The sequence below is a fragment of the Columba livia genome, chromosome 28 (genome assembly GCF_036013475.1).
Source record: "Columba livia isolate bColLiv1 breed racing homer chromosome 28, bColLiv1.pat.W.v2, whole genome shotgun sequence".
Classification (NCBI taxonomy): domain Eukaryota; kingdom Metazoa; phylum Chordata; class Aves; order Columbiformes; family Columbidae; genus Columba; species Columba livia.
This window is the reverse complement of record NC_088629.1, coordinates 873,375-899,023: the sequence shown is the minus strand read 5'-3', so window position 1 is coordinate 899,023 and position 25,649 is coordinate 873,375. Positions and strand designations below refer to the sequence as shown.

General features: G+C 61.5%; 5 protein-coding genes across 5 annotated transcripts; 4 read left to right on the top strand and 1 right to left on the bottom strand.

The window, feature by feature from the left end:
* The first annotated feature begins 171 nt into the window (after nt 1-171).
* GOLPH3L (golgi phosphoprotein 3 like) lies at nt 172-7,244 on the top strand. Its single transcript, XM_005514764.3, has 5 exons — nt 172-335; nt 814-999; nt 3,724-3,855; nt 3,957-4,071; nt 5,578-7,244. The coding sequence occupies exons 2-5, from the start codon at nt 817-819 to the stop codon at nt 6,003-6,005; spliced, it is 858 nt and encodes a 285-aa protein (XP_005514821.2). The 5' UTR covers nt 172-335; nt 814-816; the 3' UTR covers nt 6,006-7,244.
* Nucleotides 7,245-7,687: 443 nt separating this feature from the next.
* ENSA (endosulfine alpha) lies at nt 7,688-9,630 on the top strand. The gene is made up of 3 exons (XM_065042934.1): nt 7,688-7,874; nt 8,217-8,342; nt 8,780-9,630. Exons 1-3 carry the CDS (start codon nt 7,818-7,820, stop codon nt 8,927-8,929), a joined length of 333 nt encoding a protein of 110 aa, XP_064899006.1. The 5' UTR covers nt 7,688-7,817; the 3' UTR covers nt 8,930-9,630.
* Nucleotides 9,631-11,509: 1,879 nt separating this feature from the next.
* Nucleotides 11,510-15,450, top strand: MCL1 (MCL1 apoptosis regulator, BCL2 family member). Its single transcript, XM_013371284.2, has 3 exons — nt 11,510-12,184; nt 13,789-14,036; nt 14,662-15,450. Exons 1-3 carry the CDS (start codon nt 11,578-11,580, stop codon nt 14,776-14,778), a joined length of 972 nt encoding a protein of 323 aa, XP_013226738.2. The 5' UTR covers nt 11,510-11,577; the 3' UTR covers nt 14,779-15,450.
* A 2,077-nt stretch (nt 15,451-17,527) lies between these two features.
* On the top strand, nt 17,528-18,320 carry NOP10 (NOP10 ribonucleoprotein). The gene is made up of 2 exons (XM_065042933.1): nt 17,528-18,020; nt 18,117-18,320. The coding sequence occupies exons 1-2, from the start codon at nt 17,583-17,585 to the stop codon at nt 18,255-18,257; spliced, it is 579 nt and encodes a 192-aa protein (XP_064899005.1). The 5' UTR covers nt 17,528-17,582; the 3' UTR covers nt 18,258-18,320.
* Nucleotides 18,321-20,663: 2,343 nt separating this feature from the next.
* ECM1 (extracellular matrix protein 1) lies at nt 20,664-24,894 on the bottom strand. The gene is made up of 7 exons (XM_065042897.1): nt 24,762-24,894; nt 24,074-24,157; nt 23,357-23,658; nt 22,315-22,674; nt 21,505-21,722; nt 20,961-21,048; nt 20,664-20,872 (listed from the first exon to the last, which is right to left on the bottom strand). Exons 1-7 carry the CDS (start codon nt 24,802-24,804, stop codon nt 20,708-20,710), a joined length of 1,260 nt encoding a protein of 419 aa, XP_064898969.1. The 5' UTR covers nt 24,805-24,894; the 3' UTR covers nt 20,664-20,707.
* Nucleotides 24,895-25,649: the final 755 nt, after the last annotated feature.

Below are 25,649 nucleotides of genomic sequence, written 5' to 3'. Positions count from 1 at the left end.
GGTGTTGAACAGGCTGCCCAGGGCAGTGCTGGAGTCACCATCCCTGGGGGGGCTGAACAGGTGGAGATGAGGGACACGGGTTTGTGCCAAGGGGGGTTATGGTTGGACTCGAGGGGCTTTTCCAAAGGCTGATCCACCATTTCTGAGCCGTGTGAGAAAAGGCTGAACAAACCGGGGTTGTTCGTGGAGAAAAAGGAGGAGCAGAAGGAGGAAGAGGAGGAGAAGGAGGCGGAGAGGAGGAGGAGGAAGGGCAGGAGGGAATCCCGCCCACCCCGCGGAAGCTTTTCCTCTCCCGGCCCCAAGTTTGATCGCAAGCGAGAGGGGAGATTTTTGGGGTAAGATCGAGGAAAACACAAACCCGGGTTTTATTTCTCGGCCCCGAAACTCCGGGCCGGGGCGGGGGGGTGGTGTGGGACGGGGGACGGCCATGATTTTCCCTCCCCTTTTGCCGTTTTTGAATACTTTCGCACAGGGGAAAAGTTGTGAGGTGTTGTTCGTGGTGTGGGGTGCGGGTTGGCAGCCCAGGGGTGCGAACCGGGGGATGTAAGTTGCTCAAGGGGCTGCAGGGGTGAGGAAGATGCTCCTTCTTCATCGTCACCCCGAGACGCTGCCCGGCGTCCCCTGTCCCGACCTCAGCTTCATCATGGGGTTCCCTGGACCTGCCATCGCCTCCTTCGGCAACAAACTCTTGTACAGGGCGAGCCAAAAGCCCGGGTAGAAGGCGCGCGTGTCCCTTGTGTTCTGCGCCTCCCGGGGTTGGTGTCTCGGTGTCCATGGTGTCCAAGAGCCGTGATTCTCGACCCTTCGCCGCAGGACATGACGACGCTGACGCGCCGGGGCCGCCGCGCCGAGGCCGGACAGGGCTCGGACAAGAAGCCGGACGGCGAGGACTCGGCGGCTGCGGACAGGGAGCTGGGCGAGGACGACAGCGACGGCTCCAAAGACATGCGGCTGACGCTGATGGAGGAGGTGCTGCTGCTGGGGCTGAAGGACAAGGAGGTGAGAACACGGCCCCGCGGGCTCGAGGAGGCATCGTACGAGTTGCTCTGGAGCCTCTTCGCAAAGCTCGGTGTAAACCGCCTTCATCTGTAGCTTAAGCTGAGCTGTGGAGGCCACAAACTGACCTGACAGCTCTGCCATGGGGATGGTCAGAGGCAACGGGTACCTTAGAGAACCACAGGATCATTTTGGATGGAATAGAGCTTTAAAATTGTGGAGTCCGAGTGTTAACCCAATGCTGGCCCTGAGAACTTCGTCTCTGTATTTCAACCCCTCCAGGTTTGGTGACTCCAGCACTGCCCTGGGCAGCCTGTTCCAATTCCCCACAGCCCTTTGGGGAGAAATCACCCCAAATTTCCACCCTCACCCTCCCCTGGCGCAACCTGAGGCCGTTTCCTCTGCTCCTGGCGCTTGTTCCTGGGGAGCAGAGCCCGACCCCCCTGGCTCCAAGCTCCTTTCAGGCAGTTCAGAGAGCACAAGGTCTGCCCTCAGCTCCTGTTCTCCACTTTGCTAAGCACGGATGCGCGAAGCATCCGGGGCGCTTCTGGGGATGATAATGGCACAAGAGAACCTTAAACCCAGGGATTTTAGCTCTGTTTTTTAGCACACTTCCCCGCAGCCTGCGGAAAAGAGACGCTGTGGGCGTCAAAGCTGCGGTTGATGGGCCGCCTGCTCCTCAGCCGCTTCTCTGGGCTGAAATTAACCCCCGGGGAGGCACCTGAACTCTGTTTTATTTTACTTAATGTCTCGCAGGGCCCTGCTGCCGCTCGGCTCCCGGCAGACCCGGCCGTGCGAGCGCCGGAGCTCGAACCTGCGCCGCTAGCGAAGCCGGGCAGCTCGAGCCAGGCAGGAAGCAGCAGGAGATGTTCTCGTTGCGGAACATCACGCACGTAATTCCGGAGCAAATATTTGAGAGCGGACGGCGCGGTCTGCTCCCCTCTGCGCTGGCGCTGGCGTCCTCGCCTTGGGTAACGCGTTCCTGGGAACGGCCCCGCAGCCTCCAGGAACCCAGGAGCGCACAACAGGGGGAAAGTCAAACACTTTTCACACTTTATGTATCGTTTCCCGCCCTGCTCCGCCGCATTCCTGCGTCCCAGCAGGCAGGGCAAGGGCAGCGCTCCCAGCCCTTGGGTTCCCCAGCGCTCCTGCTTTGGTGGTTGGAAGAAACCACAACAATTTTTGCCAAATCCGATGGGCTCGCAGCATAACTTCATTATTGTAACTTCTGGTCTAGCAGGACGTGGCTGCAGACTGGCCTGGCGTCTCAAACCGGCCTGACTCCAGAGGTTACAGTTAGCCCAGAAGCTTTTGATTCCTTTATTTCAGACCCTTTATCATTTTAACTCCCAGCCCGGTGAATGGAAACGTGTGTTCACCTCCACACCCTTTTCTGGAGAACTTGCTCCTAAAGGATTTGTGCAAATCAAAGCAGCGTGGAGAACGGCAGGGCAGGGATGAAAGGTTCCTTTGTCTTTCTTCACAAGGAAACGAAGAAAGCAAATAAAGACGTATGTTTCATTTACGGTTCTCTGCGCTATGCAAGCCGAGCAACCCAGTGTCCGTATGCACTGAACAAACACGCTGGGGATACGATGTTGCCTATGGGGACTGTAAAACGTGCCGCGCAGGAGCGCTGTGTGTCCTCAGCCGTTGTTTTCCCTTGGGAAGAGGTTTAAGGTGTTTCGCTGGTGGCTTTTAAACGTTCAGTTTCTGTCCTCTTGGCGGCTGACCCCTCTCATCCTCTTCTTCCTCTGTCTTCTCTTCCCTGGACGGAAAAAGCAAGGGACAAGTGATACGAGCAGAGGAAACGGCCTCAAGTTGCACCAGGGGAGGGTGAGGGTGGAAATTTGGGGTGATTTCTCCCCAAAGGGCTGTGGGTGTTGAACAGGCTGCCCAGGGCAGTGCTGGAGTCGCCGTCCTGGAGGGGTTGAACACACAGCTGAGGTTCTCAGGGACGCGGGTGCATTAACGCTTGGCCTCGATGATTTTCAAGCTCTTTTCCAGCCCCGCGGTTCCCTGTTTGCAGCCCCCCCCGCAGCAGCCGTGTCCCCCCGATGTCCCCCCATGGCCAGGACCTTGCCCGGGAAAAGGACCCGTTGTTTCCTCATTCTCGCTCTGATTTTTCACGGCGGGGCTGGGCGCTGTGGGCGCAGCAGGAACCGCACGGCCCCGGTTGCGCAATGGTACAGGGCGGGCTTGGTCGGAGCTGCCGGCTGCCGCTCACCTGGCCAGGAAAACCCTTTTTCTCCTTTTCGAGAGCCCAGCGCGGGGACACGGAGCGTGAGGGGGCTGGAAAGGCCGGCAGAGCTGGGGCTGTTCAGCTGGAGCAGAGGAGCTGAGAGGGACCCGATGATGTGATCGATACCCCAGGGTGGGCGGCAGAGGATGCACCAGATTGTTCGGTGCTGCCCAGCGACAGGACGAGGGGCAACGGGCACGGACTGGAACACGGGGATTTCCACCCGAACACGAGGAGGAACTTGAGTGCTTTGAGGTGCCGGAGCCTGGAGCAGCTGCCCAGAGCTGTTTGGAGTCTCCTTCCCCGGGGACATTCAAACCCCATGGATGTGACCCTGTGCCACCCGCTCTGGTGACCCCGGGCTGGGGGATCTCCAGAGCTCCCTCCCCAACCAGACTGGGGTTCTGTCACCAGCGTTTGGGGACTCAGCAGAGCTCCTCTCCTCATCGTTCTTCACCCCTTTCTGTCTGTCCTGTCCCTCCCAGGGCTACACGTCCTTCTGGAACGACTGCATCTCCTCGGGCCTGCGCGGGGGGATCCTCATTGAGCTGGCCCTGCGCGGCCGCGTCTGCCTGGAGCCGCTGTCCCTGAGGAGGAAGAGGCTGCTGGAGAGGAAGGTGACGCTGACCGAGGAGCTGGTGGCTCCCAGAGGCTCCGGGGTTGGTGCCGTCCCCTCAGTCCCACTTGGAGCCGTGTTTTCCACTTTTGTCCCTTCCAGGTGCTCTTGAAGTCAGACGCGCCCACCGGTGACGTCTTGCTGGACGAGACCCTGCGGCACATCAAGGCCACGGAGCCGGCGGAGACGGTGCAGACCTGGATCGAGCTGCTGACGGGTACGGGCCGGGTAGAGACACCGTCTTGGGGCTCCGGCCCTGCTGCCTGTCCCCATGGCCACAGAGGCACAGATGGTTTGTGTTGAAGGGACGTTTAAAGCCCCCCAGTGCCCCCTGCCATGACAGGGACATCTTCACCAGCTCAGGGTGCTCAGAGCCCCGTCCAGCCTGGCCTGGGATGTCTCAGGGATGGTTCATCTACCTCCTCTCTGGGTACCTGGGCCAGGCTCTCACCACCCTCAGGGCAACAATTCCATTATATCCAGCCTCAATCTCTTAATTTAAACCATCACCCCATGTCCTATCACCCACTCAAAAGTCTGTCCCCATCTTTTAAGTCCAGAAAGGCCACACTGAGGTCTCCCCGGAGCTTCTCTTCTCCAGCTGAACACCCCAACTCTCCCAGCAGAGCCGTCACTTCCACGTCCCTCCTCTGTCCCCTCTCCATCACTTCCCTGGCGATGGGCAGAGCACCAACAGCAGGAGGTGGCTCAATGTGGGGACAGTTTTCTGTTTTATTTTTCCTCCTGGAAGCTCATGGGAAGACTCGGCCCTTGCTCCCCATTGCCTCTTCTGTTTCATGATGAGTCTTCACCGAGTCTGGGGTCCAAAGTCCTGGGAGGAAGGAGGTTCCCAAAGGGACGTGCCCTGGGCTGTGGGTCAGAGTCCGGCCAAGGGACAGAAACGGCTCCTGCGGCGGGGACAAGCGCTGGCACTGCGCTGGGAGCAGCCTGGGCACTGCGCTGGGCTGGTGGCGCCAAGTTAAAGAGGGCCTGGTGTTGGTGACAGCGGACGAACGTGAGCCAAGGCGGCCACCAGCACCCTGGTTGTACCGGCACCGTGTGGCCAGCGGGACCAGGGCAGCGACCGTCCCCGTGCTGGTCACTGGGGAGAACAAACCGCGAATCCTGGGGGCAGGTTTGGGCCATCACCTCAGGGCTCAAAATAGCGGCACCAGAATCTCCTCAGGGCTCAAAATGGCGCCAGAATCACCTCAGGGCTCAAAATGGCGGCACCAGAATCACCTCAGGGCTCAAAATGGCGCCAGAATCACTTCAGAGCTCAAAATGGCGCCAGAATCACCTCAGGGCTCAAAATAGCACCGGAATCACCTCAGGGCTCAAAATGGCGGCGCTGGAATCACCTCAGCACACAAAATGGCGCCAGAATCACCTCAGGGCTCAACATGGCGGCCCCAGGGGTGTTGGGATCACCTCATGACAAGAAAGAGCTTGAGGAGCTGGAGCGAGTTGAGAGAAGGGAACAGAGCTGGGGAAGGGGCTGGAGAAGGAGGGTGAGGGTGCAAATTTGGGGTGATTTCTCCCCAAAGGGCTGTGGGTGTTGAACAGGCTGCCCAGGGCAGTGCTGGAGTCGCCGTCCCTGAGGGGGTTGAAACACACACAGATGGGGTTCTCAGGACATGGGTGGGTTAACGCTTGGACTCCATGATCTTGAGGTGCTTTTCCAACCCAAAACAACCCAATTATTCACCAATTCTCCCCACAGGAGAGACCTGGAACCCCTTCAAGCTGCAGTACCAGCTGCGCAACGTCCGCGAGCGCATCGCCAAGGCGCTGGTGGAGAAGGGCATCCTGACCACCGAGAAGCAGAACTTCCTGCTGTTCGACATGACCACCCACCCCGTCAGCAACGCCACCGAGAAGCAGCGCCTGGTCAGGAGGCTCCAGGAGAGCGTCCTGGAGCGCTGGGTCAACGACCCGCGCCGCATGGACCGGCGGACGCTGGCGCTGCTGGTGCTGGCCCACTCCTCCGACGTCCTGGAGAACATTTTCGCCAGCTTGGCCGACGACAAGTACGACGTGGCCATGAACAGGACCAAGGACCTTCTGGATGCCGACCCCGAGGTGGAAGCCGCCAAAGCCAGCGGTGCTGAGATGATCTGGGCCGTCCTGGCGGCTTTTAATAAGTCCTAAGAAAGCCGGTGATCCCACAAAACAAAGAATTTTGGGGATGTTTGGGGATGGATTTCCCGCGGCTCAGCTCGGGGGGCCCAGCGGTGGCTGGTGGGGCGGGAAGCGAGCGGCAGAAATGGGCCAAATCGGGGCAGAAACGGGGCTGCGGAGCTGCCTGGTTGTGCCCATGGGTCCCACTCGCGGGTCTTGGCTTTGAGCCGCTTGGGTGGCGCAGGTGACGTGTCCTGGGGCAGGGGACAGGTTTGGGGTGTCCAGTGACACTGCGGTTGTGTCACCTTCGAGGAGCAGCTCTGCAAAGCCCGTAGAGCCCTGTCCTGGGCCATGTCCCCTCCCCGGGCACTGTCATCCCGCCTGTGTCCCCAGGGCACTGTCACCCCAGCTGTGTCCCCAGGGCTCTGTCACCCCAGCTGTGTCCCCAGGGCTCTGTCACCCCGCCTGTGTCCCCAGGGCACTGTCACCCCAGCTGTGTCCCCAGGGCTCTGTCCCCCCAGCTGTGTCCCCAGGGCTCTGTCACTCCAGCTGTGTCCCCAGGGCTCTGTCACCCCAGCTGTGTCCCCAGGGCACTGTCACCCCAGCTGTGTCCCCAGGGCTCTGTCACCCCGGCTGTGTCCCCAGGGCACTGTCACCCCAGCTGTGTCCCCAGGGCTCTGTCACCCCGGCTGTGTCCCCAGGACTCTGTCACCCCGGCTGTGTCCCCAGGGCTCTGTCACCCCAGCTGTGTCCCCAGGGCTCTGTCCCCCCGGCTGTGTCCCCAGGGCTCTGTCCCCCCAGCTGTGTCCCCAGGACTCTGTCACCCCAGCTGTGTCCCCAGGGCTCTGTCACCCCAGCTGTGTCCCCAGGGCACTGTCACCCCAGCTGTGTCCCCAGGGCACTGTCCCCCCAGCTGTGTCCCCAGGACTCTGTCACCCCGGCTGTGTCCCCAGGGCTCTGTCACCCCAGCTGTGTCCCCAGGGCACTGTCACCCCGGCTGTGTCCCCAGGACTCTGTCACCCCGGCTGTGTCCCCAGGGCTCTGTCACCCCAGCTGTGTCCCCAGGGCTCTGTCACCCCAGCTGTGTCCCCAGGGCTCTGTCCCCCCCGGGCTGTGCCCTGTCACACACTCTCTAGTAAGAGGAAAAATCTAACTGTGACTTTATATATATATTTTTTAATTATTCCCCCACCGCTTAAATCATTTCGATGTATTTTTCTGTATTTTAACGTATTTCTCGGTATTTAAACCTATTTCTCTGTATTTAAACCTGTTTCTCCGGGTGTCTGTATCCGCCGTCTGAATCCAGCCGCCCCATGGAACGGCGGGGTCTGCACTTTGGGGGTGTCCCCTGTGTCCCCAGAGGTGCTGGTGGCACTTGTGTCACCAAGACTCACTGGTGTCGTCAGCCTGGGGGTGGCCCCAGCTGCTGCCCCCCGCCCCGCACGCAGTGACGTGCCCCGGGGTGTCACCACCTGTCCCCTCCCTGCGTGGCCCGGGACTGGGGGACACTTGTGGTGTCCCCGGGGGTGTCCCGGGGGTGTCCCCCGGGTGGCCGGTCCCGCTCCCGCACCGGGCGGGGTCGGGGCGCTGCAGCCCCGCCCCTCGCTCCGCCCACATTGCGCTGCCTCACTTCCCATTGGCGGTTCCAACACCTCCCACCCCCCGGCGGGCGCTGATTGGATATGTGTGACGTCACCGCGACCGCCTCCCTGTGCCTATTGGGCAGTGCGCCTGTCCGTCAGGCTGCTGAGGCGTTAGGGGGCGGCGGTGGCCATTTTGGAGCGGAGAGCGGGGCCGGGCGGAGCGGAGGGAGCGCGGAGGCTCCCGCCAACCCCCGCCATGGCGGCCCCTCTCGGTACCGGCGCCCGCGCGGAGGAGACAGAGCAGGAGAAACAGGTGAGGAACCCGGGGTCGGGCCCGAGCCGCTCCCATTGGTTGGGCTACACGTCGCTCTTCACAGCCCCTTGCGTTGATTGGTTGCGTCTGTTGTCCTTCTGATGAGGGCTAATCTCTCATTGGCTGTGGGGCTGGTGGGGGTTGGATTTCCGGGAGGGCTGGTGGGATAGCTGCGTCTCCATGGCGGCGTGGGGGGGTGCGTGGGGGCTTGTGGGACACGCAGGGACGGGGTAACCGGGTAACAGGTCCAGGTACCGTTTCCCCAGGTATTTGGGGTAAAATCTGTGGGTTTTGGGCGGGCAGGTGTTTCTAATAATAATTAACGTTGATAACAATTCCCAGGACACGCCGGAGAAGGAGCCCGTCCCCCCCGAGCGGGCGGAGGAGGCGAAGCTCAAAGCCAAATACCCCAACCTGGGCCAGAAGCCCGGCGGCTCCGATTTCCTCATGAAGAGGCTGCAGAAAGGGGTAAACCAGCGATTTATTTCCTCACTGAAAACCTGCGGAACGGGAGAAATTCCCGGTTAATTTTTCCAGCTGTGGCTCATCTGCGTCCTCATCAGTGGGTATCACCCCAGGTCCTCCAGCCCCAAAACGCCTCTTGAACCCCCCGCCGGGCTCTTTTTGGCCAAAAAAAAAACACCCCAAAACTGTGTTTTTGGGGCAGTTTTACTTGATGGATCCTGCCCTGAAATTTGGGGTTCGGGCTGACACGAGGGGGTGAATCCCCCGGGGTTTGTCAGGACGCCAAGATCACAAAGTCATCAAACTGTAGGATAGTTTGGGTTGGCAAAGAGCTTTTAGATCATTGATTCCAATCATAACTAAACTAAACATGTCCCTGGGAACCTCGTCTCCGTGTTCAAAATAACCCCAAATTCCTCTTTTTTTTTTTTTTTTCCCAGCAAAAATACTTCGATTCCGGCGACTACAACATGGCCAAGGCCAAGATGAAGAACAAGCAGCTCCCGAGCGTGACAGGCGACCACATCCCCACCCCGCAGGACCTGCCGCAGCGCAAATCCTCCCTCGTCACCAGCAAGCTGGCCGGGTAGCCCGCGCCGCGCGCCTTTGCTCCTATTGCGCTTCACTTTCTGGCTGAACGGGTTGAACTTCACTGTACCCGGGAGCGCCACCATCCCCATCCCTGTTTGAGTTTTGACAGCGAACGAGCGAGGGGCGGATTGGCTCGGGTTGTTCCTCCCAGCGCGCGCGTTCGCCGATTAATGATCGGAACCTCGTTAGCGGCGCCGCGGGGGGGAGGGGACGGCGCGGTGGGCGCCGGGACAAGTTTTCGGTGGGTGAGAAGGTGCGATTGGGAGTTTAGCGATGAGAATACAAACGTGGGGCGCGACGGCGGCGCTGGGGACGGTTTAGTGTCCCCTCGGTGGTGGCAAAACCTTCGTGACGGTGTCAGGCGCCCCCACCTTCCACTCATTTATCGGCTTCTTTTTGCCTCCTTTATTGTTGCATTTTCATCATTTTAGGGCTGAAATTAGTTTTTAAAACCCCCCCAAATTTGAGCCCGGCCTTGCTAAACCGCCCAGTTTTTAAGGCAAAAATAAGACGTGTGGGTGAGTGGATGTTTTGGGGTCTTTTTGCTCCCCCCCCCTGCTCCTCAGGATTTGCAGCAGGGGAACCTGAGGCAGGTTGTGGGTGTCATTGTCCCACGAGCGCCCCCCCACCCCCCGGGCGTTGTGTAAATAGCTACGGATCAGATCTATAAAAATAGAGCTATAATTTTTTTACATGTTCATCTCTTCTCCAGCGCTCTTTGCCTTTATTTGTTGCTTTGGAGGACGCGGTGACCAACGCAAACGGCCGTTGCTGGGAGGGGTGGGAATGACTTTTGAACCGCATTTCGTTTCCTCCCTCCCCGTTTGGCCGGAAATACCAAAGACGTCTCAGCGGGGGAGGGGGGGGAAGCGACCGTGACGCTTCCGCGGCGCCGCGTTATTTCCCTTTGCGGGGGGGGCACGCGTTGAAATTAAACCAGGACGGTGGGGCTGCCCCCCAGATGTGGGGCTGAGGGGGGTACCTGCGGCTCCGGGGTGTCCTTGGGGGTGTGTCGGGTGTGTTTTTGGGGGCTATAGGGTGCTTTAGGGGGGTTGGGGTGTTTCTTTGGGGGTGTGAGATGTTTGGGGTGTTTTGGGGGGGGTTTAGAGGTGTTTTTGGGGGGTTGGATGTTTTTTGGGGGGTGTGGGGTGATTGTGTCAGTGTGGGGTGTTTTGGGGGGATTTGGGGTGTTTCAGGGCAGTCTGGGGTGTTTTTGGGGAGGTGTGGGGTGTTTCTTTGGGGGTGTAAGATGTTCGGGGGGGACTCTGGGGTGGGATTTTTGGGGTGTGAGGCTTTTTTTGGGGATTGGGGTGTTTCTTTGGGGGGTCTGGGGTATTTTTGGGGGCCCATGGGGTGTCTGGGGTATTTTTGGGGGCCCATGGGGTGTCTGGGGACCATCCCCCAGGCCACCTGTGGATTTTGGGTGGGGGGGTGTAGGGGTTTTACCCTTTTACCCTCAAAACAACCCCCCCATCCCCATCCCCCTCTCCATCCCCATCCTGGTGGCTCTCCAGCCCCATGACGTCACCATTGCCCCGCCGATGACGTCACAGGACGGGCCATTGTGCAAACGAACCCCTCGAAGCTTCTTTTGGGGGGGGGGGACAACACGTGTGTGTTTGGCAGGGACACGCCGTCCCAGCGCCGCGCCAAGAACGCGCCGGGTTTGTTTGTGCCAGAGCAAACCCAGCGCAGGAATGCGCTGTCCTGGCAGCACACAAAGGGGGTTTTTTTAGGGGGGGAGTTTCTGTTTCTTGCAGAATTTGGGGCCGTGCCCGGCGCTCGGCGCCGCTCGCTGCTCCGCAGGGGCGCCGGGGTCGCTTGGCGCTCCGTCCCCACGGCCGGCGGCCGCAGCTCCTCGCGTCCCCGCTGCGCCCTGCAGGGACTCACAGAGCTTTAGGATCGAGTTTAGCTGGTAGTACCAGCTCTAAGAACCTCGTTTCAGCCCCTCCGGGACGGCGACTCCAGCGCTGCCCCGGGCAGCCTGTTCAGCACCCAGAGCGCTTTGGGGAGAAATCATTCCTCATTTCCAATGTCCTCCCCGGCTCAGGTTGCTCATCCAGCCCGGGGCGTCTCCACTCATGGGAACCTGGGCCAGATTCTTACCCTCGTTATAAACAATTTCCTTATATCCAGCCTGAATCTCCCCTCTTTTAGTTTAAAACCATCACCCCGTGTCCCATCGCCCGCTCAAAGGTCTGTGTCCATCTTTTAAGCACAGAAAGGCCGCACTACGGTCTCCCGGGCGCGTCTCTTCCCCAGCTGAACGCCCCAGCTCTCCCAGCAGGGCCGTCCCGTCCTCGGTCACTTCTGTGGCTCCTCTGCCCCCACAGCTGGACACGGTCCCCGCGGGGGCACCCGCTGCGGGGCCGGGGGAAGGGGCGCGTGTCGGGGCCGCAGCGTGGCCCTTTTATCCCCTTTTTCACCCCAAAACGCCGCGGAAGGGAAGGCGCCCCCCCCCCCTCCTTCCCCCTCCGCTTCTCCCTGGTCAGGGCGGGGCCGGAAGCGAAGCCGGAAGCGGGTGGGGCGGAAGCGGAACCGGCGCAACCTTCCCCCCGCTCCTTCCCCCGCCTGTGCGTCAGCGCCATATAAGCGGCCGCGCCGCTCCCCGCCCGTGCTCGTCAGCACCGATGTGGGCTGAGCTGCCATGTTCGCCATGAAGCGGAACGCGGTGGTCGGCTTCAACCTGTGCTGCGGGGTCGGCGGCGGCCCGGCCATGGCTCCCGCGTCCCCGGGGGGCAGCGCGGCCCCGCCGGCCCCCGCCGCGGCGCCCGCCACTGAGCGACCGCGGGCTCTGATTGGCTCCCCGGGGGTCTGGACCACCGCCGCTCGCCCTGAGGTACCCAGCTCGTTGATTGGCTGCAGCGCAGCCCCCCACTCCTGGATTGGCCGCGGCGCGGCCCCCCGCTCGCTGATTGGCTGCGGCGCGGCGCGATGGAGCCCCGAAGAAGAGCTGGACGGCTACGAGCCCGATCCCGAACGCGGCCCCGCGGGGGATTCGCTGCCCGGGACCCCGCCGGGACCCCCGGAGCCGCCCGATGGGCTGCGGCAGGACTCGCTGGAGCTCATCAGCCGCTACCTGCGGGAAGCAGCGGGTGAGGCTGAGCCCGGCGTCAAGAAGCAGCTTTTTCCGGGGCTGCTGTGCGGACCCGGGCGGCCCGGCGGCTCGGGCGACGCGGTGATGGATAAAGCGCTGGACACGCTGAGGAGAGTCGGTGACGGCGTCCTGCAGAAACACGAGCTCGCCTTCCAGGGTGGGTTGGCGGCCGGCGCCTCCCCGGCGGGGCGGGGGGCGGGACCCCCTTCCCCTCCTTGGGGGGCAGTTCCAGGCACTGCTTCCATCCCTTCTCAGTGGGGTTGAGTTCTACCCATGCTCTTGTTTTTTCCCTTGATTTGGAGGCGAATTATAGACCCTGGGTCCTGTCCCTTCTCAGTGTGGGGTCAAGTTATAGAACCTGGCCCTGCCCCTTTCCCTTGGGTTGAATTATACACCCTGGGCCCCTCCCTTCCCAATGTGAGGTCAAGTTATAGACCTTGGTCCTGTCTTTTGCCAATGTAGGGTCCAGTTCTAGACTCTGGTCCTGCCCGTTTCCCTCCTTTTGAGGCAGATTATAGACCCTGCTCCCCTCTCTTCTGCTCTTTTGGGGGCCAGTTATAGATCCTGGTTCCCCCCTTCTCAGTATGGGGTCAAATTATAGACCAATGTCTCCTCAGTTCCCAGGGTGGGGCTGAATTATAGGTCCTGGTCCTCTCCCTTCCCCTCCTTTGGGGGCCAGTTCTGGGGGGTGGGGGGACCCCCCCAGCAAACTGGGGAGCGGGAGGGACCCCCGAGGCCTCGGCCGGGCTGTGGCCCCTGGTTTCAGGGGACTCGACGCCCCAGCTCAGAGAAGTGATTCAAAACGAAACTGAACTTTGCTCGGTGGGGAGGAGGTGGAAAAAAACCCGCTGGCAACGTGTGCGCGGGGGAGATAATCAGGTTACAGATTAAACCCGGTTCCTCCCCACGGCCCCAACGTTAATTAGCTCAGGAATTTAAACTCCTCACACCCCTGGCTTGGGCGGAACGAGTTTCTGGGGGAGGAATTTTCCAAGCGGGCTCGAGTTGCAGCTGTTTTCATGTATTTCACCCGCTTTTGATGAGTCCTGGAGTAGTGAAACTCGAAGCCTTGGGCTTGTGTGAGCGGGTGTCCTGGGGGTGGGTTTGAAGTGAGAACTGAGTGTGTTTTTCAGTGCTGAGGGTGGTGAAATCCCAGCCCAGAGGTCGCTGCCCACGGGATGAGCCTTAAACAGCCCTTCAGCCCAAACTCCTCTCTGATTCGGTAGTTTTTGACCTGGTTTCGTGTCACTCTGAGCTGCCTTGCAGCCGTTGGGGTGGTGCCCTGTGGCGAATCCCTTCCTGCTCACAGGAGGATGGTCCTTTTTTAAAATTTGATTATTTTTGAGGCAAAGGGCGTGAGTTTCCTCCTCGTCCCCTTCGCTGATGCCAAAGGCTGCGGGTTCGGTCACTGAACGCGTGGCCGCGCTCGTCGTGCTGAAGAGGAACCAGCTCCGCCAAGGTTTCCTGTTAATTCGAACCAAAAAAACCCCCAAGCGACACCTTTCGCTTTCAGAAGAGTCTTATTTGCTTGTTCACAAGGGGGCACTGCGGGTCAAACCCGGGGAAATGTGTCACGGCATTAATGAAATGACCAGGTACCCGCCTGGATTTGGAGTTGGGGGGCAGGGATGGGCCGTTTGAGCCTGGCGCGGGTGAGCAGGAGCAGATCCCACCCCAAAAGGTCCTCGTGTGTCACTGTCGCTTCGTTGCGAATTTGCCGCTTGCAGACGTTAAATCGTGAGGGCTTTTGGGGTTTTGCAGGGATGCTGCGGAAGCTGCAGATCCAGCGCGAGGAGGACCTGCGGGCCGTTTGCGAGGTGGCCGCGCACATGTTCAGCGACGGGGTGACCAACTGGGGCCGCGTCGTCACCCTCATCTCCTTCGGCGCCTTCGTGGCCAAGCACCTCAAGAGCATCGGGCAGGAGCGCAGCATCGGCGCGCTGGCCGCCATCCTCACCGACGCGCTCGTCTCGTCCAAGCGAGAGTGGCTAACGAGCCAGGGCGGCTGGGTGAGTCCGCGCGGCGCCTTGCGCAACAACCCCCTTGGTGGTTTTTGTCCTTATTTCCGTGACAACCACGTGTGCGGGTGAAGCAGAAATGAGTCACCGCTTAAAACCGCGGCCGAAACGTCCAGCTGGGCTCGGCTGTTCCCGGAGCTCCTGACAACGGGCGGCCCGACGCGGTTTTAACCCAAAAAAAGGTGGTTTAGTCCCCAAATTGAGTTAATCCTGAGCTTTCTCAGTGCTGCTTCGGCGCTGTCGCCTCCACCATAGGAGCACAACAAGCGGCCTGAAGCGCTTTTAACCAAAAAAAAGAGTGTTTTAGTCCTCAAATTGGGTTAATCCTGAGTTTTTTCAGTGCTGTCACCTCTGCCGTGGAAAAGCAACAAGCGGCCTGATGCAGCTTTACCCCCTAAAAAGTGGTTTAGTCCCCAAATTGGGTTAATCCTGAGTTTTTTCAGCACTGTCACCTCTGCTGCAGAAACGCAACAAGTGACCTGAAGCGCTTTTAACCAAAAGAATAAGTGGCTTAGTCCCCAAATTGGGTTAATCCTGACTTTTCTCAATGCTGGTGGCGCCTCCACCGTGGAAAACACCTTCACGGTGAGGAAATAACTCCCATTTCCCCCCCCAGGAAGGATTTGTGGACTTTTTCCGCGTGGAGGACCTGGAGGGCAGCGTGCGGAACGTGCTGATGGCGTTTGCTGGCGTGGCCGGCCTGGGCGCCAGCCTGGCCTACATGATCCGCTGAGCGCCGCCCCGCTCCGGCCTAACAGAGCCGGGCTCAACACAGACCCCCGGCGCCCCCCCGGCGCCCTCCGGCTTAGACCCACGAGGATTTATATCGTTTTGGGGGGAAAAGCGGAAAAAATTGGATGTTCCGCTCCCGTGGAGAGGACGAGGACAGAAAAGGAGCGCGGGCAGGACCACCCGGCGCCGGAGCCTCCAGGAGTGTTGATTTGCTGCAAATGGCGTTTTCCGCCAAAATTCGCGCCTTTTTTCAGAGCAGAAGGCGAGAGAACCTGTAAATACCGATAAATCTGTAAAATACGGACTTTTTACAGAGCGAACAACACAAAAAAGGATGAGTTGTGAATGTGGAAGCGCTTTGGGTGGCGAAGCCTCGTGCGACACGTGGGTGTCGCCTCGTTGTCCCCACCGCTTGCTGCCGGCAGTCGCTATTTCTCTCGATTTTCATTATTTTTGGATATTTTAGCCCTTTGGCGGCGGGAAGTTGCCCCTTCCAGGCGTTTTGACCCCAGGAAGCCGAGATTTGAATGTAAAACGTTCCGGAGCCGAAAGCTTTCCAATTCCGGAGCAGCGTGGAGCGGTGCCGGTGCATCGTGGGGGCTGGCGCCGGCGCGGCCGCTCGCTGCCCCCACGGCCGCGGGTTTGCTCAATAAATCTCGTGTTGTTCTCAGTGCGCTTGGGGCGGAATTTCGGGTGGTGCTTTTTGGCGGGGGACGCTGAGATTGGGTCTTTTCGCTGGGTTTTTGGGTTCGTTTGGGGGGTTTTTGTGCGTGTGTGGTTTGGGTTTTTTGCTGGGGGGGTGTTTATTTAATATATATATATATATATAACTTTTTTTTACTTATATACAAGTATAAAAGTAAATAAGTATGTCTATAGTATGTCTATATATAGTATGTCTATAGTATGTCTATAGTATGTCTATAGTATGTCTATAGTATGTCTATAGTATGTCTATAGTATGTCTATAGTATGTCTATAGTATGTCTATAGTATGTCTATAGTATGTCTATAGTATGTCTATAGTATGTCTATAGTATGTCTATAGTATGTCTATAGTATGTCTATAGTATGTCTATAGTATACATATAGTATGTCTATAGTATACATATAGTATGTCTATAGTATACATATAGTATGTCTATAGTATACATATAGTATACATATAGTATACATATAGTATACATATAGTATACATATAGTATACATATAGTATACATATAGTATACATATACATTATATAATATATATATTATATATACACACACACTTATATACTATTTACTTTTATACTTATATATATATTTTAAATTCTCTTTACATTTTTTAGGCCGTTTGGCACCACACACACATTTATATCACAAAACATTTCATTTGGTGTAAGGGGAGATTTTTTGGTTGCGTTTTTTCTTGCTACATTTGTCTATTTTTAATATTTTCTTTAATTATTTCTAATGACTATTTATATTTCTGACGGCGGGTTCTCAGGGGCTGTTCCTGCCCATGCAGATATTAGTTTTCCAAACCGTTTTTGGCCTAAAGCAGTGGATTTGGGGTGTGGTTTACGGGCTCTTTTGAGCCTCATGCAAAACCTTTGCTGTGCAAATATGCAAAACGCTTTGGGGTGCTGGTGCCCCCCGCCCCCCCCCCCCCGCCTGGCGGCGCCGATAACCGGCGCTTCCTCTTCCTCCCGTTCGCAGAATTTCCACTTCCCCGAATTCTTTTTTGCGTAAATAAACGAGGGGGGGGGGCGGGGGAAGAAATTAAAATGAAGCCGCTTTAAAGCGGGGGGGACAGGTTGGGGGGCGGGTTTGGGGTCTGAGCCGCATTGGAAAGGGGGTGTGGGGGTTTATTTGGGTGCTGCCCCCCCCCCCGTCTGCCTGTGGGATGGGGGTGGAAGCAGCGGGGGGCACATGCAAATGTGGAAAATCCCCTGCGTGGGGGGAAAAAAACCCAAATAACCCGAAATATAAACCCCTGAAAACATTAAAAATGAACCCAAGAGGCTTCAGCAGCCCCCGCGGTGTGGGGGGGTCACCCGGGGTGTCCCGGCCCCCCCAAACTCTGCCCAGCAACAGGCGCTGTTAATAGCACATGGGGAAGTCACGTGAGCCCTTTCCAGGAACCCAGGCGTCCGGGGCGGCCCAACCCCCTCCCGCCTTGGGGTGGCTGGGGGGGGCGGTTCGGGCGTGTTCTGGAGGGCACAGGAGGGGTTGGGGGACAGGGGTCTCCCCCGGAGGACTGTGGGATACCGAGACGCGAAGCAGAGGGCAGAGCGCCTCGCGGGGTCGCAGCGATGCCTGCGCCGCTCTGGCTCCACCGCCCGCCCCACCTCTGTGCTCCCGACCGCGGAGCTGCCGGAGGACTCGGTGCCAGAGCGGCCGCGTCCTGCCGGGAGGGGCCGCAGTGACACTCCGGTACCCGTTGTCCCACTTTTCTGCGCTCCCCACACTTTTCTGTGCAAATCGGTGGATTTTTCTCACATTTTTCTGTGTAAATTGAGTTTTTCCCATTTTTCCTCCTGCAGAGCAGCCGCCGCATCCCGCGGTCCCTCCTTCCCACAATGCCCCGTATCCCCCCCCTCCCCCACACCTCCGGCGGCCATTTTGTCCCAGCGACGGGTTCCCCGAGTCACATCCGGGGCTTTAGGGCCCTCTATTGGGGGCGGGGCTAGAGGGGCGTAGCTCGGAGATAGGGGGCGGGGTTTAGAGGCAGGGGGCGGGGGTAGGAGGTAGGGGCGGGGGCAAGGGACAAGGGGCGGGGTTATGAGGCAGAGGCGGGGCTTAGGAAGCGGGGTTTAAAGGCATGAGCCCCCGGTCCCTCAGTCCGACCCCCCGACCCCCACATCCAGCCGCTCATCCCAGCGCGTCCATCCAGGCACAGGGTCCCAGGCGGCCGGGGGCAAAGTCGGGGGCTCACGGGGCGGGGCCGCTGCCCGGGGACCCCGGCGGCCGGGACCCACCAGGGGCCGCTAAAACACTTGGAGACTGGGGCCCGGACGCCTGGGTCCCCTCCTTTCCCCTGACTACATTTCCCAGCGGCGTCAGCGCCGCCACGCCCCCTCCCCGCAGCGTCGCCTTTGACCACGCCCCCCCCATAGCTCCTCCCCTTCCCCGCCCCCTCCTCGTTACCCCGCCCCTTCCCGTGGTGCCGCGCGGCCCCGCCGTTCCCGTGGTGCTCGGCGCCGCCATGTTCCTGCAGTGCTACACGGATGAGCGCGGGGAGCGCGTCTACACCCTCAAGGTACCGGGGGCACCGGGCTGGGGGGGCTCCGGGAGGGCTCCGGGAGGGCTCCGGGAGGGCTCGGCGCCGCCTCACCAATCTCTTCCCTCCCCGCAGAAGGTGTCCCCGGCGGGGCAGCCCACCCGCTCGGCGCACCCGGCCCGCTTCTCCCCCGACGACAAGTACTCGCGGCACCGCCTGGCCCTGAAGCGGCGGTTCGGCGTCCTGCCCACGCAGCAGCCGCGGCCGCTCCTCTGAGGGACGCGCCCGTGTCCCCCCCACCGGAACCGCGCGTGGAATAAAAACCGATTGAAACGGAAACGGCTCCGCGTGCTGTGTGAGGTCCCCCTTGGCCACGCCCCGCTCCCTGGCACGCTGCGCACGCCGCCAAAGCCACGCCCCTCACCGCAATAAACACGCCCTGCCTCATAGCCGCGCCCCCTCACCGCGAGGCGGGGCGTGGCCACGGCGTGACGTCACACGGGCGCGCTCCGCTGCCCCCCTCCAGGTAACGATGGCAACGGCCGTTCCCGCCCTTTCCGCTGCGCGGCCCCGGGACCGCGGGATTTAACCCGAAAATGAGGGGAAAAGGGGTGGAAACACCCGACCCGAAACCTCCGGATTTCAGCCCAAAACCGGGACAGCCCGCGTTTTGCCCCGAAGTGCCACTTTTCTCCCCGAAGTGTCACTTTCTCCCCTCACACCATCGCTGATTTTCCTCCCAAAGGGGCGGATATTTGCCCCAAACTCTCGGGTTTGTATTAATGTGTATTAATGTGTATCGATGTCTTTTATAAGCACCAGTATATATTAATGTTTATTAGTATTAATGTGTATTAAAGCGCGTTTGTATTAATGTGTATTCATATGTATTAGTGCATATGAGTATGTATTAATATGTATCAATGTGTATTAATGTATATTAGTATGTAGTAATGTGTTTTAGCATGTTAACGTGTATGAATATTACCTTATTACATTATAATTAAATCATATAATTAATAGCACAGAATACTAAAATTGTATTATACTCTTATTGATATATTATTCTATTTTATCATGTTATTGATATAAAATAGAATATATATTACTATTAAATGCAGGATCTGCAGCAACACGTGTTAATGTGACTGTACGTTCATATTATTATATTAATATCATTAATATTAATATCATTAATATTGATATGAGCGGCTCCTCGGCCTTTGTCCGATTTCCTCTTATCAGGTGTTTGTGTTTTCGCAGATTTCCCTCCGGGTTTGTTTCCACGAGCCCAACCTGTAAATCACCATTAACTGCAGCCCGGCTCTAATTACGTGTTCAGCCTCATTAACTCATTAACCCGCCCGCCCGGTTTATCGCAGGAAGCGGACGAAGAGCCGCTCGGGGTGAGTCCACGCCGCCCCCCCCGCGTGGGTTCACCCGCCCCCCCCGCGTGGGTTCACCCGCCCCCCCCGCGTGGGTTCACCCGCCCCCTCACCCGCCCCCCCCGCGTGGGTTCACCCGCCCCCTCACCCGCCCCCCCCGCGTGGGTTCACCCGCCCCCTCACCCGCCCCCCCCGCGTGGGTTCACCCGCCCCCCCGCGTGGGTTCACCCGCCGCCCTGTGTGGGTTCACCCGCCCCGCGTGGGTTCACCCGCCCCCCCCCCCCGCGTGGGTTCACCCGCTGCCCCGCGTGGGGAGAAGTGCCCAAACACAAACACCGGCCACAGTAAATCCACGGCCAGTGGAAAACCTCGTTAGTTCCTTAACGAGCCGGAGGGGCCGCCAGTCACAGAAACGTTGATTATTGTGAGTTTGTAAGTGATTATGGGGAATTTTGTGGCCCCAGTTCGATCCCAGTATGACCCTAGTGCTCCCAGTTTGCTCCCAGTTTGCTCCCAGTTTGCTCCCAGTATGACCCTAGTGCTCCCAGTTTGCTCCCAGTTTGCTCCCAGTTTGCTCCCAGTATGACCCTAGTGCTCCCACTTTGCTCCCACTTTGATCCCAGTTTGCTCCCAGTATGACCCTAGTGCTCCCACTTTGCTCCCAGTTCACCAATAACCCGTTTCTGCTCCAGCCCGTCCTGGCGCCTCCTGGGGCCAAGTCCCGAACGCCCCAGAATTCGCCCCAAAATGCCGCCACCCACCCCACGGTGCCTGTATTGGGGGGGCTGTTGTGAGGGACACGGGGACACCCCGGGGGTGACGTGTGGCTGCATGTCGTTCCCCCCCGGCCCCGCCCGGACGCCTGGGTCCCCCGGGCGCACCCACTGTCCAAACAGGACGTGTCACCGGTCACGCCCGGCACCGCAAACACCGACACACCCGGTGGGCCCCGGGGGGGACCCTGAGAAGCAGGGGAACCCCCCCCAGTGGGGAAACTGAGGCACAATGGCCCGAAGACAATGGGGACACTGAGGGGCCACCCCCCCCCACACACACTGTGGGGACGTTGAGGATGCGGGATGCCCCCAAAATGGGGAAACTGAGGCACAGGGGACCCCCCTGTCCCCACCATGGGGACACTAAGGCACAGGGGACCCCCCCCATACACTATGGGGACACTGAGAATTAGGGGATCCCCCCACAATGGGGAAACTGAGGCACAAGGGCCTCCCCCCCAAACCACGAGGACACTGAGCACAGCGCCACACACACGCTGGAGACACCGAGACACTTGGGGTTGACACCAAAGCACCTTTATTGTCCCCGTGTCCCCGGGCGGGCTCAGGGGTCGAGTCCGGGGGGTGGGGGGGGCACGGCCGCCCCCAGTGTCACCTGTGCCAGGTAGGACGAGTCGAAGCAGCGGCGGCGCGCGGGGCCCCCCCGGGAGCAGCAGCCGCGGGGGTCGCGCCAGGGGGAGGCGCAGAGCGCGGCGATGGCCTGGGACAGCTGGACACGGGCACGGGCACGGGGTCAGGGGGGCCTGGGGGGTCCCCAAAACCCCCGGATCCGCCCCCCCCGCCCCGATGTCACTCACCTGGTCCTGTGCGCAGGTGCTTTGCTGCTCGGGGGAGACGGGGCAGCACGCGGACGTCACGGCCCCCAGGAGCTCCGGGACCGGGCGCCTGCGGGGACACGGGGACATGGGGGTCACAGGGGACATGGGGGCGACACCGGGGACATGGGGGTCACCTCCCTATAGGGGACACCAAGGACATGGTGGGGGGCTGTCACCTCCCTGGGGGGGCACCAGGGACACAGGGCTGTCACCTCCCAGGTGGGGGGGGCTTTCCTGGACACCTGGGTCCCTGAGACGGGGGTTCCTGGGGAATGGGGGAGTCCCAGACGCCTGGGTCCCTTTTTGAGATGGGGGGCTATGGGGGGGGAGGGTCCCCACCTTGCTCAGGGTTTGGGGGGGGAGGTCAACCCCCCCCGCACTCCTGGGTCCCTCTCCTGCGTAGCGTCCCCCACAGCCACTGGGGGGCGCCCTCACGTGCCCAAGCCCTCCCGGACGCCTGGGTCCCTCAGGGGGTGTTTTTGGGGGGTGTTATTGTTTGCGGTTTTTGGGGGGGGGCACCCACCTCTTGGTGACGAGGCGGGTGGGGGCGCAGAGCGAGCGCAGCAGCGCGGGGCCGGGCCGGGCCAGGCTCACGTTGTACAGCTCCCGGTCGTAGTTGGGGTGGGGGGCGGCGGCGGCGAAGCAGCGGCCCCGGGACCCCCCCAGGCGCTGGCAGCACCGGTGCTGCCCCGTCTTCACCGCAGCCTCCTCCCGGCAGAACCGCTCCAGCCCCTTCTGCCACTGCGGGGGAACAGGGTCAGCCCGCACGCCTGGGTTCCCCCCGGACGCCTGGGTCCCCCCGCCCGGACACCTGGGTTATCCCCCGGACGCCTGGGTTCCCCCCCTGGGTGCACCCCTGAGTCATTCCCAGGACACCTGGGTCCCTCCCCGGACGCCTGGGTTCCCTCCCCGGATGCCTGACTCCTTCCCAAAATCAATGGTCCCCTCCCCGGATGCCTGGGTCCCTTCCTGGGCACCCAGGTCATTCCCAGGACACCTGGGTCCCACCCCGGACGCCTGTGTCCCTCCCCGGATGCCTGGGTCCCTCTTTGTCACCTGGATCCCTCCCTGATCACCTGGGGTCATTCTCAGGACATCTGGGTCCCACCCAAAAACATGGGTCCCCTCCCCGGACACCTGGCTCCCTCTTTGTCACTTGAGCTCCTCCCAGACGCCTGGGTCCCTCCCAAACACCTGTGTCCCTCTCTGGACGCCTGGGTCCCTCCCGGACGCCTGGGTCCCTCCCAAACCCATGGGTCCCAATCCAAACAACACATGTTTCTCCCCGGACGCCTGGGTCCCTCCCTGCCCCCCGTCCCCCCGCGTCACTCACGGCGCGGCGGGCGCAGTCCAGGCTCTGGTTGCGGCAGCAGCGGCCGAACTCGCGCTCCAGGCGCAGGCTCATGCGCCCGCGGGGGCCGGAGGGGCCGGGGAGGCTGCGCCGCAGCCCCGAAAACCCGCAGATGTTCCCCCAGTTGGCGGCCGTGGGCTCCCCGGGGGGGAAGGGCGGCGTGGGGACGTCCCAGTCGGTGACGACGGCGGTCGGGGGGTCGTCGGCGGCCGCGGCGGCCACGGCGTCGGGGCCCCGCGCGAAGCAGCGGCGCCGGGCGGCCCCGTCCTGCCGGCAGCAGTGGAACTGCCGCGTCTTCACCCCGAACTCGTCGGCGCAGAAATCGTCCAGCACGTCCAACCACTGCGGGACGGGGACACAACCGTCACCAACGCCGCGTGTCACCAACCCCCCGCGGCGCCTGCGGCCCGCCCGGACGCCTGGGTCCCTCCCCAAATACTGGGGTTCTAGTCTGGACACCAGGGTCACCTTCCCGAATTCCTGGGTCCCTCCTCATTACCTGGGTCCCCTGCTCGGACACTGGCGTCCCTCCTAAACACTTGGGTCCCCTCCATGGACACCCGGGTCCCTCCTGCACCCCATGTGTCCCCCTGGGACACCTTCCCAAAAGGCTGGGTCCCCCATTGTCACCTGGGTCCCTCCCAGACACTTGGGTCCCTCCTTGTCACCCAAGCCCATCCCGGCCACCTGGGTCCCTCCTTGTCCCAGATCCCTCCCCAGTCCCCGGACACCTGGGTCCCTCCCGGACGCCTGGGACCCTCCTCGTCCCGAATCCCTCCCCAGTCCCAGGACACCTGGGTCCCTCCCGGATGCCTGGGTCCCTCCTCGTCCCGAATCCCTCCCCAGTCCCCGGACGCCTGGGTCCCTCCCGGACGCCTGGGTCCCTCCTTGTCCCAGATCCCTCCCCAGTCCCCGGACTCCTGGGTCCCTCCCGGACGCCTGGGACCCTCCTTGTCCTGAATCCCTCCCCAGTGCCCGGACGCCTGGGTCCCTCCCTGCCCGCGTCCCCGGCCCCGGCACTCACCGCGCGCCGCGCGCAGGGCAGCGGTTGGCGCAGCTGGCAGCAGGCGCTGATGCGCGGGTGCAGCGCGGCCAGGGCCGCCGCCTGGCGCCGCAGGTGCGCGAAGGAGCTGGGGGGCAGCGGGGGCGCCGGGGGGGCGGCGGGCAGCCGGTGACAGTGCTGGGTGACCGCGGGCGCCTCGGGCCAGGCCGGGGGGAACCCGTCCAGGGCGCTGCCCCAGCCCGGAAGGGACAGCGGGGGGCGCGTGGCGCCGGCGGCCACCAGGATGTGGGGGGGGAGCGGCGGGTCCTGCTCCTGCTGCAGCACTGCGGGGGGGTCGGGGTGTCCCCACTTGTCACTTTGTGGACACCCCGTTTGTCCCCCCGCCCCGTGTCTCAGTGTCCCCTGTCCCAACCCCGCTGTCCCAGCCCCGTGTCCCCCCCTCCATTCAAGTCCCCCCACCCATGTCCCCATGTCACCCCCCACCCTGTGTCCCCCATCTGTGTCCCCATTCCAAGATGTCCCCCCCAACCTTAGTGTCCTCATGTCCTCCCCCAGTTCATGTCCCCATGTCACCCCCACCCTGTGTCCCCTCCCCATCCGTGTCCCCTGTCCCCAACCCTTGCTGTCCCCTTGTCCCCCCATCCATGTCCCCACTCCAAGATGTCCCCCCCATCTCCAGCCTCAGTGTCCTCATGTCCCCCCGTGTCCCCCATGTCCCCCCGTGTCCCCCGTCCTCACGCTGCTCCACATGCTGCTGCTCCAGCTCCAGCTCCAGCTCCAGCGTCTCCTGTGCCACCTGCAGGGGATGCTCCGGGGCCACCACTGTCACCCGGGGGGACACAGACACAGGGGGTCAGCGGGGACACCCCCCGGAGGGGGACAAGTGGGGACACCCCCACGTGGGAGCCCCTGATGGGGAGGGGACCCAGGCGTCCGGGGAAGGGACATGGAGAGGGACCAAGGAGTCCAGGGAGGGGACCCAAAAGTGTCACCAGAGATCCAGGTGGCTGGGAGGGGACATGGAGAGGGACCCAGGTGACTCGGGAGGGGACTCAGGTGTCCCCACAGGGGACAGGATGCGTGGGCAGGGACCCAGGCATCCGGGGAGGGGACCCAGGCGTTCGGGTGTGGACCTAGGTGTCCAGGGAGGCGGCCTAAAAGTGTCACCAGGGACCCAGGAGTCCGGGGAAGGGCACCTGGAGAGGGACCCAGGTGTTCGGGAAAGGGACAGAGGTGTCCCCAGAGGGGTCCCAGGCATTCAGAGGGGGACCTGGAGAAGGACCCAGGCGTCCGGGGAGGGAACCCAGGTGTTTGGGGAGGGACAGAGGTGTCCGGGGAGGGGACACAGGCGTCTGGGCAGGGGACACAGGTGTTCAGGGCAGGACCCAGGCGTTCGGGGCAGGACCCAGGCGTGCGGGGGACTCACCGGCGGCGCCGAGGAGGATGAGGAGCAGGCGGCGGGCGGCCATGGCGTCGGGCGCTGTGGGGCTGCGCCGCCTGCGCCGCTTTTGAAGGGCCGGGTGGGGCTGAGTCACCTCTGACGTCGCGGGGGGGGGAAACGGGGGGGGACACGGGGCGGGATGGGGGGACAAGGGGGCCCCGTGTCCCCAAACGGGGTCACGGGCACGACCCCGATGGCCCTGGCCAGGCCGGGGGGTTGGGACACGGGGGGCGTCGGGACACGGGGGGGTTGGGACACAACTCTGCGTGTCCCCCCCAGTGTCCCCCCCGCGTCACGGCGGGGAAAGTGGCCGGAATTCTGTGGTTTCTGCCCCGTTTTGGGGCTGCCGCACCCGCTGAGTCAGCACTGGGGGGGGGGGGCGCCCACGCAGGGGTCTCCGGGGTTGGGGGGGGCACGGCCCCTGTGCCCCCATGGGACCCCCGGTGTCACCGCCTTGGTCACCTCCTGTCACTGGGCTCACCGGGCTGAGCACAGGTGGGGGGACACAGCCCTGCCCCCCCGTGTCCCCCCCCGATTGCCCAACAGCGACGTGACCAAGGTTTGCGCAACCCCCACCCCCCCCCGGCGGGGACCCAGGCGTCCGGCGGGGAAATCCCCGGACCCAGGCATCCGGGTGGCGGGGGGAGACATGACACACATGGGGACCCAGGTGTCCGAGTGGGGGGGGGCAGGACACACACCCCGAGTGTCTGAAGGGGGGTATCGGGGTGGGGGGGGGCACTCAGGTGTCTGGGGAGGGACTCAGGTGTCCGGGTGTGGAAGGGAAAAGGGGACCCAGGCGTCCGGGGTGGGGGGGCACCCCAAATTTTGGGGGGATACCCCAAATTTTCGGGAGGGTCCCCAAACATTTGG

Bases quoted from the DNA above. Each gene is read 5' to 3' on its own strand.
- GOLPH3L (XM_005514764.3), top strand. From the start codon at position 817: ATGACGACGCTGACGCGCCGGGGCCGCCGCGCCGAGGCCGGACAGGGC. The intron at 1,000-3,723 runs GTGAGAACACGG...TGTCCCTCCCAG, and splicing joins TGGGGCTGAAGGACAAGGAG to GGCTACACGTCCTTCTGGAA. The intron at 4,072-5,577 runs GTACGGGCCGGG...TTCTCCCCACAG, and splicing joins CTGGATCGAGCTGCTGACGG to GAGAGACCTGGAACCCCTTC.
- ENSA (XM_065042934.1), top strand. From the start codon at position 7,818: ATGGCGGCCCCTCTCGGTACCGGCGCCCGCGCGGAGGAGACAGAGCAG. The intron at 7,875-8,216 runs GTGAGGAACCCG...AACAATTCCCAG, and splicing joins AGACAGAGCAGGAGAAACAG to GACACGCCGGAGAAGGAGCC. The intron at 8,343-8,779 runs GTAAACCAGCGA...TTTTTTTCCCAG, and splicing joins TGAAGAGGCTGCAGAAAGGG to CAAAAATACTTCGATTCCGG.
- MCL1 (XM_013371284.2), top strand. From the start codon at position 11,578: ATGTTCGCCATGAAGCGGAACGCGGTGGTCGGCTTCAACCTGTGCTGC. The intron at 12,185-13,788 runs GTGGGTTGGCGG...GGGGTTTTGCAG, and splicing joins ACACGAGCTCGCCTTCCAGG to GGATGCTGCGGAAGCTGCAG. The intron at 14,037-14,661 runs GTGAGTCCGCGC...TTCCCCCCCCAG, and splicing joins TAACGAGCCAGGGCGGCTGG to GAAGGATTTGTGGACTTTTT.
- NOP10 (XM_065042933.1), top strand. From the start codon at position 17,583: ATGAGCCCCCGGTCCCTCAGTCCGACCCCCCGACCCCCACATCCAGCC. The intron at 18,021-18,116 runs GTACCGGGGGCA...CCCTCCCCGCAG, and splicing joins AGCGCGTCTACACCCTCAAG to AAGGTGTCCCCGGCGGGGCA.
- ECM1 (XM_065042897.1), bottom strand. From the start codon at position 24,804: ATGGCCGCCCGCCGCCTGCTCCTCATCCTCCTCGGCGCCGCCG. The intron at 23,659-24,073 runs GTGAGGACGGGG...ACCCCCCCGCAG, and splicing joins GCAGCAGCATGTGGAGCAGC to TGCTGCAGCAGGAGCAGGAC. The intron at 22,675-23,356 runs GTGAGTGCCGGG...CCCGTCCCGCAG, and splicing joins TGCCCTGCGCGCGGCGCGCG to TGGTTGGACGTGCTGGACGA.